This window comes from Myotis daubentonii, chromosome 1 (assembly GCF_963259705.1).
Source record: "Myotis daubentonii chromosome 1, mMyoDau2.1, whole genome shotgun sequence".
NCBI lineage: Eukaryota > Metazoa > Chordata > Mammalia > Chiroptera > Vespertilionidae > Myotis > Myotis daubentonii.
The window spans coordinates 87,286,226-87,301,815 of record NC_081840.1 but is presented as its reverse complement, the minus strand read 5'-3'; the positions used below and the strand labels follow the sequence as shown (position 1 = coordinate 87,301,815).

General features: G+C 43.5%; 1 protein-coding gene across 4 annotated transcripts in view; it reads right to left on the bottom strand.

Moving 5' to 3' along the window:
* The window catches only part of NPAS3 (neuronal PAS domain protein 3), an 898,961-nt gene extending 883,890 nt beyond the window's left edge, over nucleotides 1-15,071 (bottom strand). For 3 of the 4 annotated variants that reach the window (XM_059710285.1, XM_059710294.1, XM_059710300.1), the window contains exon 1: nucleotides 10,451-10,897. In XM_059710285.1, coding sequence (XP_059566268.1) covers nucleotides 10,451-10,500 — 50 coding nt within the window. In that variant the 5' untranslated portion in view covers nucleotides 10,501-10,897. Of the gene's footprint in view, nucleotides 1-10,450; nucleotides 10,898-14,731 lie in introns of those variants that run through there. The other variant, XM_059710311.1, reaches the window with a different exon arrangement.
* Nucleotides 15,072-15,590: the final 519 nt, after the last annotated feature.

Genomic DNA, 15,590 nt, shown 5'->3' with positions numbered 1-15,590 from the left:
ATAGGGCTGCACTTTTTTATAGATTTTTTATTTTTTTTTTACAGAAGGAGAGTTTTCCATTTATATTCTTATTTGGCTGTAGCAACCTGATATATGATACTGCCCTAACCTGCCAGAAAAAAGATGGGTAGGAGGCTAAAAACAATATTACTTTTAAGAGAGTTAATGCAATACAATGTTCCATACTTTCATCCAGTTTATTATTTTTTCTTTACCTTTTTTGTTATCTCTTATGACTGCTTCTGTTTCCATTGTTTCATCCGTTAGCACTCACATATCAGAGCAATAAGTATTTCATTACTGGTTTATCTGTCCAGAGGCTTGAGAAGCGGTAACAATTAACCCTCCCTTCACAGTGATTGATACAGGCTTTGCTTTCAATTTGTTCCACTACACAGATCATGAAATTCTGAATGCAATCATCCTCATTGACCTACACTTTCAAACACACGGCTACAATGAGACCAAAGTAATTATTAAAAGGATCACAGGACTACTGAGATCTGCACCAAAGTCTTTTAAAAATCTGTTAGGTGACCTCCTGGTAAAATTGGCAAATTTGGATGTTAAGGAAAACGATACCTTCATCTCCCTGTCTGGAAATATTCAATGTAAACTGATCAATGTATATTATGGTGGTTGCACAGACTACAGTATGTACTTGAAAAATACAGAGAGCCATTTTAGAACTGCTATGAACAAGAGTTCAACTGTTAACATTGTAGCTTAGCCTGTCTAAAAGGGAACTACACTACCTGATCTGTGTATAAAGAACAAACCTTGACCATAGTAACGAATGCAGGTGGGAAATGTTATAGCTTTTCTCTGTGAGAAGAGTTGCACACCTGAGTCCCTTATTGTCCCTCTCCCCTTCCTTTAGATGAAGAGTCACAGTAAGAAATGAATACATTTTTCACAAAGTCTGAAAAATAGCTTCAAATAAATATTAATCTAGTGCAATTGATATATATGAAGATGGAGGGGGCTAGCGGGAGAGTGGTGACTACAGAACTATATTAAAACAAGGGCTGCAGTTAAAGGAAATCAGGGCGGAAAGCGAGGCAGCAGGCCTGAGGCGCTAATCACAGTACAGAGTGATGGAGATGGACCAATACTGCATGGATTAGCAATGAATTATTTTGAACCGTAATCATATGCCTGCACAGAAGAGAGGCAAAAACTAGCCATTACTCATAAACTGATCTGCTGATTGAGAGAGAGAGAGAGCGAGAACAAGAGAGAGAGAGAGAGAGAGAGAGAGAGAGAGAGAGAGGAAATGAGAATAAATTTATATGCTAAACTAATTCAGAATAACGAAAACCTATAAAGATGTGGTTATACTTCAACTAACATTCTATTTTTAATATATGCCATATAACATAATATAGGGTGTTTAGAGTATAAACTGTAAAGTGCTTGGATTCAAGTAGGATTAAACCAACCATTTCTTCTAAGATTAGGATGTGATCATTCCTCCACCCTCCAGTCTTCCTTGTCCAAAAAAACACATTTCTGAATAACTTTAACACCCCCAAATACAAAAATGTTAAGTATTTAGTTATAAAGAAGAAACAGCATTCAAGGAATTAACTTCGTTGGATAATCTGAAAAATTCATACCAGATGAAGATTCAATTGTTAGCACTAATTCTGTTAGGAAGAAAAAAAAAATCAAAACTGCTGGTAGCCAAAGATTCCTGAGATTCTTATGAACATACTGTTTAAATGAAGAGCACTTTAATCAGTAGAGGAATCCTCACGTTTCTAATGTCTTGCTGTGCATTCTGCAGGTTATAGTAGCAGCTGGAAGAGGTCGTATATCTTTTGTGAGCATCCCAAAAAGGCTCACTGCCAGACTGTTAAATTATGAATAAGCAATGAACAAAAGAATGCAGATACGGTGGTGACAAGATAATCCAAGCAAATTTATCTATGACAAATTTCACAGGATTAACAAATTACATTTACACAGAACAATAAAAATGTGCAAAAAAAATGATGAGCCTACTTTTCTTTACAGCATTAGGAAAACAAAAAAGTCACCAATCCACAGCCTATATTTAAATTTAACTTGCTCTAAAATAAGACATTTATAACCTGTTCAAGACATTTTTGTAATATTTTCCCATTTTAGGTAGATATGCACAAACATGGTATATCTGGTTTATACAAATACACACACACACACACACACACATATATATATATATATATACACATATACATATACATATACATATATATATATGATCTTATATATAAGCCATGTATATCATATACAGAAATTGTGTGCAGTAAATCAAACCATCCCATTCATATATATGAATAGAAGGTATGTTTTTCAGTAATAGATCCTGAGGAATAAATTGTTTTTATAGGAAAAAAATGTTCCTTCATAAGTGCAATACATATTAATTACTAAAATATCTCTTTTCATTGATATCTCCATTTTCTAGAACAAGAGACAGAGATAGGCTTTACAAAGTTTCAATATTTTCATTTGCCCCTACCATAATACTGCAATCTTTCTAAGTAAAGTTCTTCTGAATGAAGTTTAGAGCTAATATCATTTTCTGCAGTGTTACAATAGCAGAAAGGAAAATTCACAGATTGGGGGAGGGTGTTAATTTTAGTTATGTTCTCATAAAAATGGCCCTCAATCCAATATTAATTTTTTCATAATAAAATATTTTTATAAATCTTACAAATAAAATGTCCCCAGTCTACCAGCATGAGATATTACTGAAATGACCTATGATTCCATAAAGTAGTTTTAAAATGCTACGCTGCACTACTTTCCAAAAGATGTGATAAAGATTTGGTAAGTTACAACCTAGACACCCAAGTCAGAGACCTTTAATTCTGTATTAGCATAGTATATAAAATACTGTAATCAGCTGTGATTTCTTTTAAGATTTTCTGAATGCTGTTATAAATTTTGCAGCCCATTTTTTACTTATACTTTCTACTGACTGCTGCTTTTTATCTTCAATATCTTAGCAGACCAACCCTTTAAATGAGCCATTCCCAACATTTTATATAGCAACCTATTCTTTATGTAAACAAAAAATTTATGAATATAAAAGTGAGTAATTGAGATACACAGCAAAATACTCAGCTCATCCAACCACAAATATTCAAGCACTGCTTATCTCGTCCTTTCAAACTCTGAAATGTCTACTATGCACATTTTTAAAGAAGCTATTTGGTTAACAGTATTGCATCCAAAAACGTTAAGCTAAATATGGCATGCTTCTCTTCTACCTCAGATCTAGTGTACATGCTACAATGAGCAGAGATGGAGTCAAATGCTACAAAGTTTCCTAAAGTATAGTTTTGTCAAGAAATTGCTATACCAAACCAACCCCTTTCATTCCTGGCATTAAAGAAATAAAAATATTACCAAAGACTTTCTGTTCTTCAAAATGCAGGGGGTGGGAGGAGGGGCACTAAATAATGATAACAATTTATGTATTTATTGTGATCCATTTTTAACATGTTATGTTTTTAATTAAATAAGGCCTATACTATATACAAAACCCTTCGAAAAGTACCTGGCACCTAGTGCTATAGAAATGCTTGCTGCCATTATTAATATGCCAGATAAGTTGGCAAGAGGCCAACTTGTACAAGTCCTTATCCTGCAATAGCCCAATATCTAGAAATACAGTTAGACACTAAAGTGTGTTACTCAGAAAGCTCTACGAGGCTGTTTCTAACCATTTGGTGGCAAAACTATCACAAAATTGAAATTCCTTAACTGTAAACTTAGACAAACTGAGGCAAAGGCTCAGGATCAGAGGAGGTCCTGGTGTACTTGCAAGGCTACGGCCAAATAGGCTTACGTACGTGGCAAAATGATTCTCCTCTAACCATCAGTAAAAAGATCTGCCCTGAAACATATGTAGTCATGGAGTTTGCTCACAAAACTACTCAAATGTTAAACAATAGAGTGAAAATAATTTGAACATTGATTCTTCCTCTAACTTCATAAACGCTATATTTCTGAAATTCTCCAAACATCTGATGAAGGACCAAGAAGCTGAGATCTTGATCACTGTCCATAAAGTGCTTGGTCTTTCTGTCGTCAGAACTCTCTCCAGCGTCTCTTCAGAAATCCCTGACTTCAAAAATCAAAAATTGCAGGTCCTTCCACACTTCGGCCCAAACCTGAATTCAATCTCTAACTCTACCACCCTCCTTGAGAACAGAGAAGCCTCTATTTGCTCATCCATTAATGGGATATTAGCACTTCCCTCATATGGCAATGGGGAAACTAATGAGAAAATTACTGTGAAATATTCAGTACAGGACCTGAAACATAGCAGTGTCCAATAATGTTTATCCTCATATGTGATCTCTTATTTATTTATTTATTTATTTATTTACTTACTTACTTACTTATTTATTTTAATATATTTTTATTGATTTCAGAGAGGAAGGAAGAGGGAGAGAGAGAAACATAAATGATGAGAGAGAATCATCGATCAGCTGCCTCCTGCACACCCTCCACTGGGGATCAAGCCCACAACTCAGGCATGTGCCCTTGACCAGAATCTAACTGGGACCTTTCAGTCCACAAGCCGGTGCTCTATCCACTGAGCCAAATCAACCAGGGTCTATTTTTATTTTTACATAACATCAGACATCTTCTTTAAAATTTCCAATAATGTATATTTATATAGCATCTTTTCTTCTTGTTTACCTAGAACTAATCATTTCATAATCATTAATTCCAATATTTCACAAGCTGAATGTCTGTCCCCCAGAATACTAAGCTAACAGAAGTCAAAAGCAATAGAGAGCCTTATGTATACTTCCATGAATTCTGCACCTCTTCCTCTTTCAGAAAAGGTGTTTTCTGGATCTCTGTAATATTTTGCATGTCCAAAACAGGGATTAATCTACGACCAGAACAACTGCTCTTACGGGATATATTATTCACTACTAACCCATGGTCCATAGGAGAGGTTCAATAAACAAAGCTGAGTGTGCGAACCAGTCAATAATGAGCAGCAAGGGCCACAAGCACTTTCGGCCACAGTAATACGGGATTTTCATTTTGCATCTCATGATGTTGTGCAAAAGGCCACAACTATTCCAATTAATTCACCAAAACATTACGCGTTAGCAATATATACAGACAATAACTTCAAGTGTTGTTTAATTTTGTCACTACACTAGTCATTTCAAATATAGTAGTGATCACTTTCCTCTTACCAAGCCATATCCTACTTGTACCCTGTAGTATTATTAATATTACTACAAATTATCCTAACTATGTAAGGTTCTATCAAACTTAATAGTGCAAACATCCTACCTATTCACACTAATGGGGCCCAGCACAGGAAAAATAACATTTGGTTACAGTTGGTTTATTACAATGCCCAATAAGGGGGGGGGGGGGGGAGGGCACTATTTACTGTGAAAATACTAACATTATTTCATGCAAAGCAAACATAAGTATATTTTCCCATAAATTTTGGTAGTTCTTACTTAATCATAATACAGATTTAAATAGTTAAAGTTTTACACAATCTGTTATGTGCAACTTTGATAGCATTTAAATTTTAAAATCAGTATTTTAATCAATTAAAATAAATGTTCAACACACAAACTCTTCCACTAGGTTTCAGCATTACCCAGGGTAAACAATTAAGGAATGTCTATAAAACACCTGAAGTTAGATTCTAAGCCAATGGCAATGCAAGTGTTTTTAAAATTATTTCAAGTATGAAATGCTACAATGTAGAACAAGTGGCCAGGTATCCACCAAGGGAGAGGCTACTTCCTCTCCTGTGTGCTGAATTTTCTTTAAATTTAGAGATGGCATTCTCCATAGGAAAAAGGGTCACAAGAACTGCAGGAAAAATAAGAAAACATAAATAGACTAAGGTTTACATTGGGGTCATTGTTACTAATCTTCATGACATATGTTCCATAAATAGCCTACCAAATATAAAGCTCTACAGCTTGATAAAGAACTAAATAAAAGCTGCACTGCCTACACACACACAAAGTGCTGCTTTACAAAAGCTTGTATATACATATATGCATATATATATACACACACATATACATATACATATACATATACATTTACATATACATACATACATACAATCACACACACTGTTGTAGAAAACTTCACCATAGAGCAGGGGATTCTGAACTTCAGGTCCTGTTTTAAACATATACAATCTGAACAAGCCAGTGGATTGCAAACTAAGATCTGGGACAGAGCAAAAGGGGCGAGGGGTTCATGAAAATTCTGGCATTCCTATAAAATAGCTCTATGGTAGAGCAATCATCATGTAGAAGAATTTCAGGGGAAATAAAAACTTCATGTAACTAATAATATCAAGCTGTTCCAGTCTGTAGATCCTATATAAGCTGCAATGTAATTCTTATCAATTCATTGCTGAGAGATTTTTTTCTCCTACCTTTAAGTAAATATAAAAGTTATATTTTCAAGAATGTGAAGACAGAGGGACCAAAATGTTACTCATGACACCACTAGGTGCTGAAAATACTTCACGTAACTTCCCCCGTCCCCCACTCAAAAAAGCATCAAATAATGTTACAGTCAAGTTTGCTCATTATAACAAATCAAACCTAGTAATTGGCACGTTACAGGTTTGGAGTAGCTATACGTCTTTCCATTCAGAAATTAGAAACTGGGAATATGGAAGGATGTTGTAATGTGGGAGGGTGCTACATAACTAAGGTCATTATAACTCCTGGCTCTGGAGTTATACGATCTAATATCCTCTCGGTGGTTCTATGATATGCCCATGCATTACGGTTCTTGTTGACAGTCTGTTGCCTTGGAAATATTTCATTATTTCAGTTTTTCCATTTGTAGACCCTTGGCCTTGTGATATGAAGGCCATCCTATTTCATATTTTCGATTATCATTTAAGCAATCTTGTGGAGCTATTTATATATAAGCAAGTGCTAGACAACGCATATCATCATTTATCACTCTGTGTTTAAGCTTACACTGTAGCAAGAAATACCTCCCCAAAAGTCACTACCACCACCTTTACTTTTTGAACCAAAAGCCCTAGACTACAGGAATGTGCTTTGCAGACCAGCATGAGCAGATCACATGCTTGACACTTCTGTCAGTCTAATTTTCCTGGTTATACATCCACATAGTGGAAAAACTCTGCAGTCATGCTACATAATTTGCAGCCTACTGGAGTTTAAAGAGAAATCAAACACGTTTAAATATATAAGGTTTTCAACTGTATTTTTAAGGCTCTAAAGAGGCATTTTCTCTGTATATGATCCAGAGAAATTTAAAGAATACTAAGTAGTAATTAAAGACATTATCAAGAAACACCTTATTTTTTTCCAAAATTTACTCTATAAACAAAATTAGAAGGAAATGAATGTTTACTTTACTATTATATGCAGGTCAGGTATTTCATAAATAAGCAAAAGGATGACTCCAAAGAGTCATCCACAAATATCCCACCAAATATAAATATACTTTTTCTATGTGTTTTTGATTACTGGTGTATTTGAAAAGCAGTAAAGAATAGTGTCCATAAATGTCTTTATGATATTAATTATTTGAAATTAATTGAAAAGATATCACTTAAAGCAGCAATTTTCAACAGGTGTGCCATGGCACACTGGTGTGCCACAAGAATTTTTAAAACATGCAATACCTGACTATTTAGTCAGGGGCACTGACCTCTTTTCCCTTAGATTGTCAAATAAAAAAAATGACAACAGTCAACACAACAATAGCTGTCTGGTGTGAATGAATCAAAATCATACCTATTTTATTGTTAGAGCAGCAAAAAATACTCTGAGACATGTCTTAGAATTTTAATAGTTAATGTGTGCCATGAGAGGAAGAAGTTTGAAAATCACAGTCTTAAAGCATGTCCACAGAAAGTCACCTTTTATAAACCTACTTGTGTTCAACCATTACTAAGAAATAATACTACTAACCAACAAGTTCCAGGCACAAAGTGAACATCAAGGTGAAATGACTCTACTTAGCAAGTAACTATGAAAACCCCCTCCTCAATCAACCACCCTACTTCCCATTTCCCACTACAAAACCAAAACAACTGGCATGTGTAATGTTTACACTTAAAGTGTTACGAGCATTTAAAACCCTACAAACAAAGTTAACCCTCAGTGTGTAAAACAACTGTTTGGATACCAGAGACAAGTTTGCAGTTATTATTGTTTGAAACATTTGGTTTATAACTCCTCCATCCCTTCCTCTACATCGCTCCTCCGGCCCCTGCCTCCTTATTACTCCTCCTTCTCCCTACAGGTTAAACCTTCTCAGATCCAACCTTTAAAATGACAGCATCCGAGCTGAACAAGAAGATGCTATTAAAGGGCATTAAATTAAATACAGTATATCCTCCTACAACTTCAATCAGAATTTCAGACCAAGTGTTATTTAGTTCAGCTCTCAAGTGGAGCAGAATAACAAATCGCGCACTTTGATTTACCTTCTCCGAATGCCAAATGGAGACAGGTGATAAAGAAAGCGCTCATGCACAGGCTATGAAGTTTCCTCCACAAATTAATTCTATCTTCAAGATTCCTATCTCAGAGAAATTCCCAAAATGGCACACAAATAGGCCTCTGCTAGAGAGATTACTGGGGCCATCCCAGTAAATACATTTACTACCCCATAGAACCTGGGAAAAGGGGGGAAGAAGGAAGGGAGGAAGGAAATTATAATCTTCTGATTTCAAAAGTGTTCATCACCATGTTGATACAATTTTTCTATCTGAAAAGGTAAAATAGTTAATATGTGAATTCTTCATAAAACACTAATACTAAATATTCATTTTAGCTATATGAGTTACCAGATAGTAAATTCTATACACATTTAACATCTCTAAGAACTGGTTTACTCTCAGGAATGTGACTTATATAGAAACTACCTAGAGTTTGGAATTAGTATGTATCTACTCAACAAAATTAATCCTGAGGTCCTTATTGTATGAAGGAGACAAGGAACAATGCAACTGAAGCTTTTTAAACGAATAGCTTGTCTAAATGCCTCTCTGCTTTCTCTGGCTATAAGCTATATGTTAAATGCTATGTTGTATCAAAAATTAAACCGCCCATGTAATAATAATTAAATTTTGCAGCTAAGGACTCCCCTCATCTTCAAGATCAGTTAAACATTTGAAGAAAGTAAACATCTCTGCTGGGGGCGGGGTGGGGGGGGGGGCTGCCTACATCTCACTCCATTTGTTTTCCTCAGGAATCAATGGGTAACATTTCATACTTCCTATGGAGCATTTCCTCTTCAGAGACAGAAAGAGATAGTCACTTTGCTCAAACAAATATGCTATATGCAATCAATGTCATTGACACTGCCAATTAATAGCAAAAAAAGATTCCAAACAAAGTAGGCTGTGTGGACAGCAGGAGGGAAAACCACTGGGGGGTGTGGAGGGGGCGGAGAAGGGGGGGTAGTTACGCTGAAACCTAACAATGCCATTCACGTTAGGAAGGACGGTGAAGGATATTTGAATACAAATTCCCTTTCCCTCTGGCTTTAGTTTAACTAACTTCAAACAGACATGCTCCGCTGAGCCCCAGCCTGGATATGCAATTCTCACCAGGAACTTTTTATAACACAGGTCCCGGAACAGTAACTAACGGGGCATAGATGCTCCAACTGTTGGCACATTTCACATCTCGCTGTTTGGTGGCTTCTTTAAAATGTGGGGTTTCCCCGTTTATCTTTTTTTCTCTTTCTGCGGAGGTTGGGGGGTGGAGAGGAGGGAAAGGGAGAGCGGAGGGCAAAGCAAGAGAGACCCACAAGTTGCCGTGGCCGAGGGCACAGCCCGGGCGGGAGGCGGCGGCCGTGCGCCCGCTGGGCTCCGCTCCTCGCCCGGCCTAGCAGCTCCTCGGACACGGCGGCTCCGACTCAGCCCGGCCCGGCGCGAGCTCGCTCCCCGCCCCCGGCCGCCTCCTCCGCCTCCTCCTCCTCCTCCCGCCCGCCGCCCCCCTCCCCAGCCTCATTCCTTCCTAGAGAGCAGCTGCCAGGGGACCTGCGGCGCCCCGGGGAGGCCGGCCCCACCTCCCGCTGCTCCCCTCCCGCAGCAGCCCCTTCTCTTTTGTGTTTGTTTTTCTTTTCTTTCTTTTTTTTCTTTTTCTTTTCCTTTTTTTCCTTTTTTTTTTTTTTTTCCTCTGGCAGCGAGTCACTCTATTCGCCGAGCCCAGCTGGTGCGACTGCTCGGAGAGCCCGGCGCGGCCGCCGCGGGAGCCCGCTCGCCGCAGCCGCGGGGGGACAATGCGCGGGGAGCGGCGGGCGCGCCGCCCGCACCGGCAGCCGGGGTCCCGCGGGCTCGCGGCCCAGGAGGCGGGCTGGGAGCCGGCCCAGCGCCTCGGCGGCGGCGGCGGCGTTGGAGCAACCGCCCTGGCGGCAGGTTCAATAAACAGAAAAGTGTTACCGTTCTCGCCTGGAAGGATCCTGCTGAAAGCTGGGCTTGGTGGGCGCCATCTTCCTGCTATTTTTTTTCCTCTCTTACTTTTTGCCTCTCTCCCCCCTCCCCGGGTGGGGGTGTGGGAGGGCGGGGGGTGTGCGTGTGCGCGGGGTGGCGGGAGTGAGTGCGGGCGTGCGCGGCGCTCGGCGGGGCCAGCGGGCAGCGGTCGTGGCCGTGGCCGTGGCCGTGGCCGTGCTGGCGGCGGCGGCCGCGCTGCCGAGGCGGGGAGGCTACGGAAAAGTAGTGGCGCTGGAGCCTCGCCGGCGGCCGGCCGGCCCCTCGCGCCGCCGGTGCCTCTCGCTGCAGGTCGCCGCCTCCTCCGCCGCCTGCGCCTTCTCCTCCCCCTGCTCGCCGGGCGCCGCCGCCGTCCATGCGCCGCAGAGCCCCCGCGGCCCGGGCCGCTCCGGCTCCCGAGACATGCCCGGCGGAGACAGGCGACCGGCGGCGGGGAGGAGGGGGAGGCGGCGACGGCGGGGGGAGGCTGCCGCACGGCCCGCGGGCAGCCGGGCACAGGGCCCCGCCGCCTCCGGGTTCTCACCGCGCGCGCCGCCACACCCCCCTCCGCCGCCCCCCGGAGCCGCGGGTGGCAGGTGGGCGCACACCCTCCCCGCGGGGGGCGGTCGGGGCCGAGGCCCCGAGGGGCGGGGGAGGAGGACTCCGGGGGGCTTCCCCGCTTGACCGCTGTGAAAGTATTTCTGGGCATTTTCCAGCTACTTTGCTCCAAAGCGCTCCCTCGCAGGCAAACACACACCCCCCTATACCCCTTCTCCCCTCAGCCCCCCACCCCCATCCTTCTCTCCCTCTCTCCCTCTCTTTCCTTGGGGGACTGGGATGCTCGGCTGCTGGCGCAACAACGCCACTCAGTTGCAGTTTTGAACACTTCCCTTCTCTAGAGAATCACAGCCAGCGGGGAAGGAACCGGGGAACCGGGAGGCCCCGGGAGCCGGCTCGGGCAGGACACCGTCCCGCGCGCCTTCGGGGGCAGAAGGAAATAGGCGGGTGGGGAGGGCGCCGGCCAAGCCAGCGGCCCAGAGCCCTGTGGGCGGGCCCGGCAGCTGCACTGGCACCTCGTGGTCCTGGTGCTCTCAGCCGGGTTCCCCCAGCCGCAGCGTCTGCACAGGCGAACCCCCAGGACTTCAAACGCAGTCATGCACAAACGCCGCTCACGGCTGGGCTCCCGGTACCTGGGACAGGACCGGACCAAACTACGGGCCTCTGGTTCTGTCTAGCCTAGCTGCCTCCCCATTTTGCAGCCCAACGAGGCCTAAGGAAAGCTCCGCTCAGTGCAGGGCCAGTGCTGGAATCCTGTTACCTGGGTAGACCCGGCTCAGAGCGTTCTCTCCACTGAAGCACTCTGCTGGGTGTGGGCAGCTTTGGGGGCAGAGACTTGGGTCAGTCCGGTGTCAACCGAGAAAGTGGAAGGGGCTCCCAAAGCACTTGAATAAACGAAAAAGCCAGGAGGAAAACGGTCCTATGTGAAGCTTTGCACTGTTCTTTAAATTTAAGAAAAAATAGACCTGCAAAGGGGTCCTATTCAGTCCTACCCTTCTATTCCAGTAAAGTGAGATTGAGAGTTGGAAACTGAAAACATATGTTTTTCATCGCAGAGGTGTTTAATCTGCATGATGGTGTTCGAATTCTCTTTGGAGTACACTCGACAGGTAGGAGAAGATGAGAATGATTGAAAAATGAACTTAAGAGTGTTGAGTCCAAGATATATGGGCTGGGAGAGAGGAGGGAAAGTTGCCAGTTGGACAACTCCAGGGCAGCCAGCCGAGGGTGTTTCTGCCCAAAGATGACGAACGAGAAAAGCTTGTGTTCTCCCAACAGGCCACTCTCTGCATGAACCCCTCCACACCCACATCACCACCACCCAAGTCACTCCCTCATCAGACTCCCCAAAAGATTTTAATGAAAAACTTTTTCTTTCTTTCTTTTTTTTTTTTTTTTGCTTTAGAGATCATATCCAGGTCTTGAGGTGGAAAATAAGTCTGCCCCTCATAGCCCCTAAAGCCTAACATGTTGGTGGCCTACATTCCTGATGAAGTGCCAGAGGACGGAGGATTTAACTGCTGACTCAGACCCTCCCTTAAACACCTGCCAATAATCTTGCCCCACATGACTCACTCTCCTGTCTCCAAATTCACTGAAACTCAAAGGAGTAACAGGTGTCATCAAATCGGAGTAAAGAAACCAAAGGCGGCTACATTTTTCATAGCTAACACCTCTTCTCTGTCAATATGACAGGACGTAAAAAGAGAGGAAGGGAATAATACCTCCCAAAGGCTAAATTTTAGAGTTGATTGTTTTCAGAGCTTTAGTCTTTAGAACAAGTGGTGGGATTATGTGACTTGATGAAGTGGCCTGATTGCAAAGGTGACTGTGGAAGGCATCATTGAGCTGTCAGTGTTGGAGTGGGGGACCATGGAGAGTTACCCCGGGATGCTCCTGACTTACAGGAAAATTGGACGTGGGAATATCTTCTTGGTAAAAGACACCAACACTCTGAGAAAAAAATCTACAGGCTGAATCCACCACCTCCCTTTACGCCCAATTTATATCTTATGGGCTAGTTGAAGTTGCCCAGAATTCCCCGAAATGGTCCAAAAGCTGTCTGACATCTCTGACCCTTGGTCCCTACTTCACAGACCATACTATTGTGACAATGGCTTCCACTTCCTGGTTAAAGTGACCGCCTGAGTCTATTGTCATTTAAATGTTTTATAAGTGACAAAAAACCATACCTGAACCATGAAAAAAAATCTAATTCTTTTCTAAATCGAATTCTTTTCTAAGTCCTTTATGTTTGAAAGATTCCCAGATCTTTTGTATTAAAGGTTCTTGTAATCACTGAAGTAAAACAAGACTAGAATAACTTAAACAACAACAAAAAAAATCTCTGTGACAAGGAACAGCCTCTTTTTGAGTTATTTTCAAGACTTTTTTGAAAACTTCCAACAGTACTCAAAGCATATAATGAAGTCTTCCACAGAATATTTGCAGCAATGCGCATCAACTTGGAAAACATTCAGTGTGTTATGCAAAGTCTGCTCTGGCCGCTGAGCCATTGGTTAGAAGGCACAAAATATGGCAGTGATAGATTATCTTAACCTTTTCAGTTTAAACACTGTTGGTTCAAATCAAAGGTTCTCAAATCAATGAAGTTTGAAATACAAGGTAAAAATAGGAACTGTTGTTTGAATTATGCATTGTGTATATTTTAAGTTAAATGCCATTGGCAAATCTCTCAGATGTTTAATCGTGTGCAATCTGGGAAACACAAATATTTAATTTCACATTTTCATGTGTTCTTGTTTTCTCTCCATCTTCTAAAAGAACTGAGCCCCACAAATGGGGGGGGGGGCTTACCTTTTGTACTACATTGTTAGTTTTCCTCAGCACATCTTTGTGGATTACATTTTCCATAAAATCTTGGGACATCACAAGTTGTCCCTAAGGAAAAACTTTAGGGTTCTAGGGCATTGGTGGTGGTGATTTTTCCCCTTTCTTTCCTTACTGATTCAAAGAACGTTTTCTATTTCAACGTCACAGTCATATTTTTTAAATTTATAAATATCTGGGAGAAAATGCAAACAAGTCATACTTTAAAACTTGCTTCTTTCTCACCACCTCGACTAACTTTGTAAAATTTGCTTCCTAACTCGCATCTCTGAATCTGAGGCATTTGCATTATAATGCGTTTAAGATGAATACTTAACAGCGCCTGGGAGACTCGGATTTCATGCTGTATTTCCCTGTAGTAACAGGTGACACGATAACACTATTATGTAGAATTGCAAGTCTACAGCTACACGTGAAAATCGTTCCTATTCTGTTTGGAAACAAATGATCAATCAGCCTCGGGTGATCAATTGCCGCCCTGGCTGCCCGTCAGCGAGAGTCGGCACCCGGCGGAGGCACTGAGAGAGCACCGCCGAAGGGGACGGGGACCCAAACTTTGCCAAAGCACCTTGTGCGGTGTCTCAGACTTCTCTGCAACTCTTTGGCTAGCTCTGGCTTCGGGGCCAGGCAGAGGGCAAACGGTGATTTCACTTTGTCAGCACATCGGAGTGCCTTTCGATCCGAATTGTGAATTACTCTTTTCTTTCTCCTCCGTAGAACGAGGGGCGAGCAAAGTGCGCTCTAGCGATGTGCATGTGTCGTGACACAGAAAACAGGAGGTAAAGTGCGTCCCACCCCGGCACCCCGGGACGGGGGCACGCTCCCAGCCCGGGCGGGACTACTCACCGCTGCTGATAGGAGGTGATGCCCTGGACGTTCTGCGGGGTGCCGTTGGCCGCGGCGCTGGCCCTCCCCATGCCGGCGCCCGCCGGCACCCCCGCGGCCGCCCCGCCAGCCGCCGCGGCCGTCACCTGCACGCTGAAATCCGGAAAGATTCGGATCATCGCCGCGGCTTCGGCCCCCGGGTGCGGCGGCTCTGGGCTCCGGCTGGCGGGGGCTCGGGCTGGGGCTCCGGCGGCGGCGGCAGCAGCAGCGGCGCGAGCAGCGGCGGCGGCAGCAGCGGAGCCAGGCACCAGCCTGCAATCCCATTAGTGAGCCGCGGCCACTGTGCGCGGCGGAGAGGAGCTTTGATGTGCGCGCAGCGGGCTGGGGGGGCCGCGAGCGCGAGGAGGAGGTGCGGGGGTGGCGGGGTGCGAGGGACTTGCAAACAGCAAAACGTGTCAGGGTGGGGCCTTTTTTCCCTTTTGGGGGGCGGCGGTGCTCCCCCCCTCTTTCCAGGATGTTGCTCTCACTGGCTGCTCCGGCTGCGCCGCGCGAGCCCAGCTGAGGGAAGAAGGGGAGGGGGTGCGGAGGAAGGATGCACCGGGAGGCTTGGCGAGGACTTGGCCGGTGCAAGGGAATGACGGGCAGCGGAGGGTGCTTTTCTTTCCCGCCCCTACACACACACACACACACACACACACACACACACACACACACACACACACACACAGCGCACTTCCGACCCAAAGTGCAGGACAAGCGCTCTCTATTCCCTCTTTTCTCTAGAGAAACACCCTCCACAATCCAGGCAGGCTCGAGCCTCCCGTGGCTTCCAGCAACCTGGACTCCAGCCTGCGTGTGCAGGAACAGGGGGCCCCCGCAG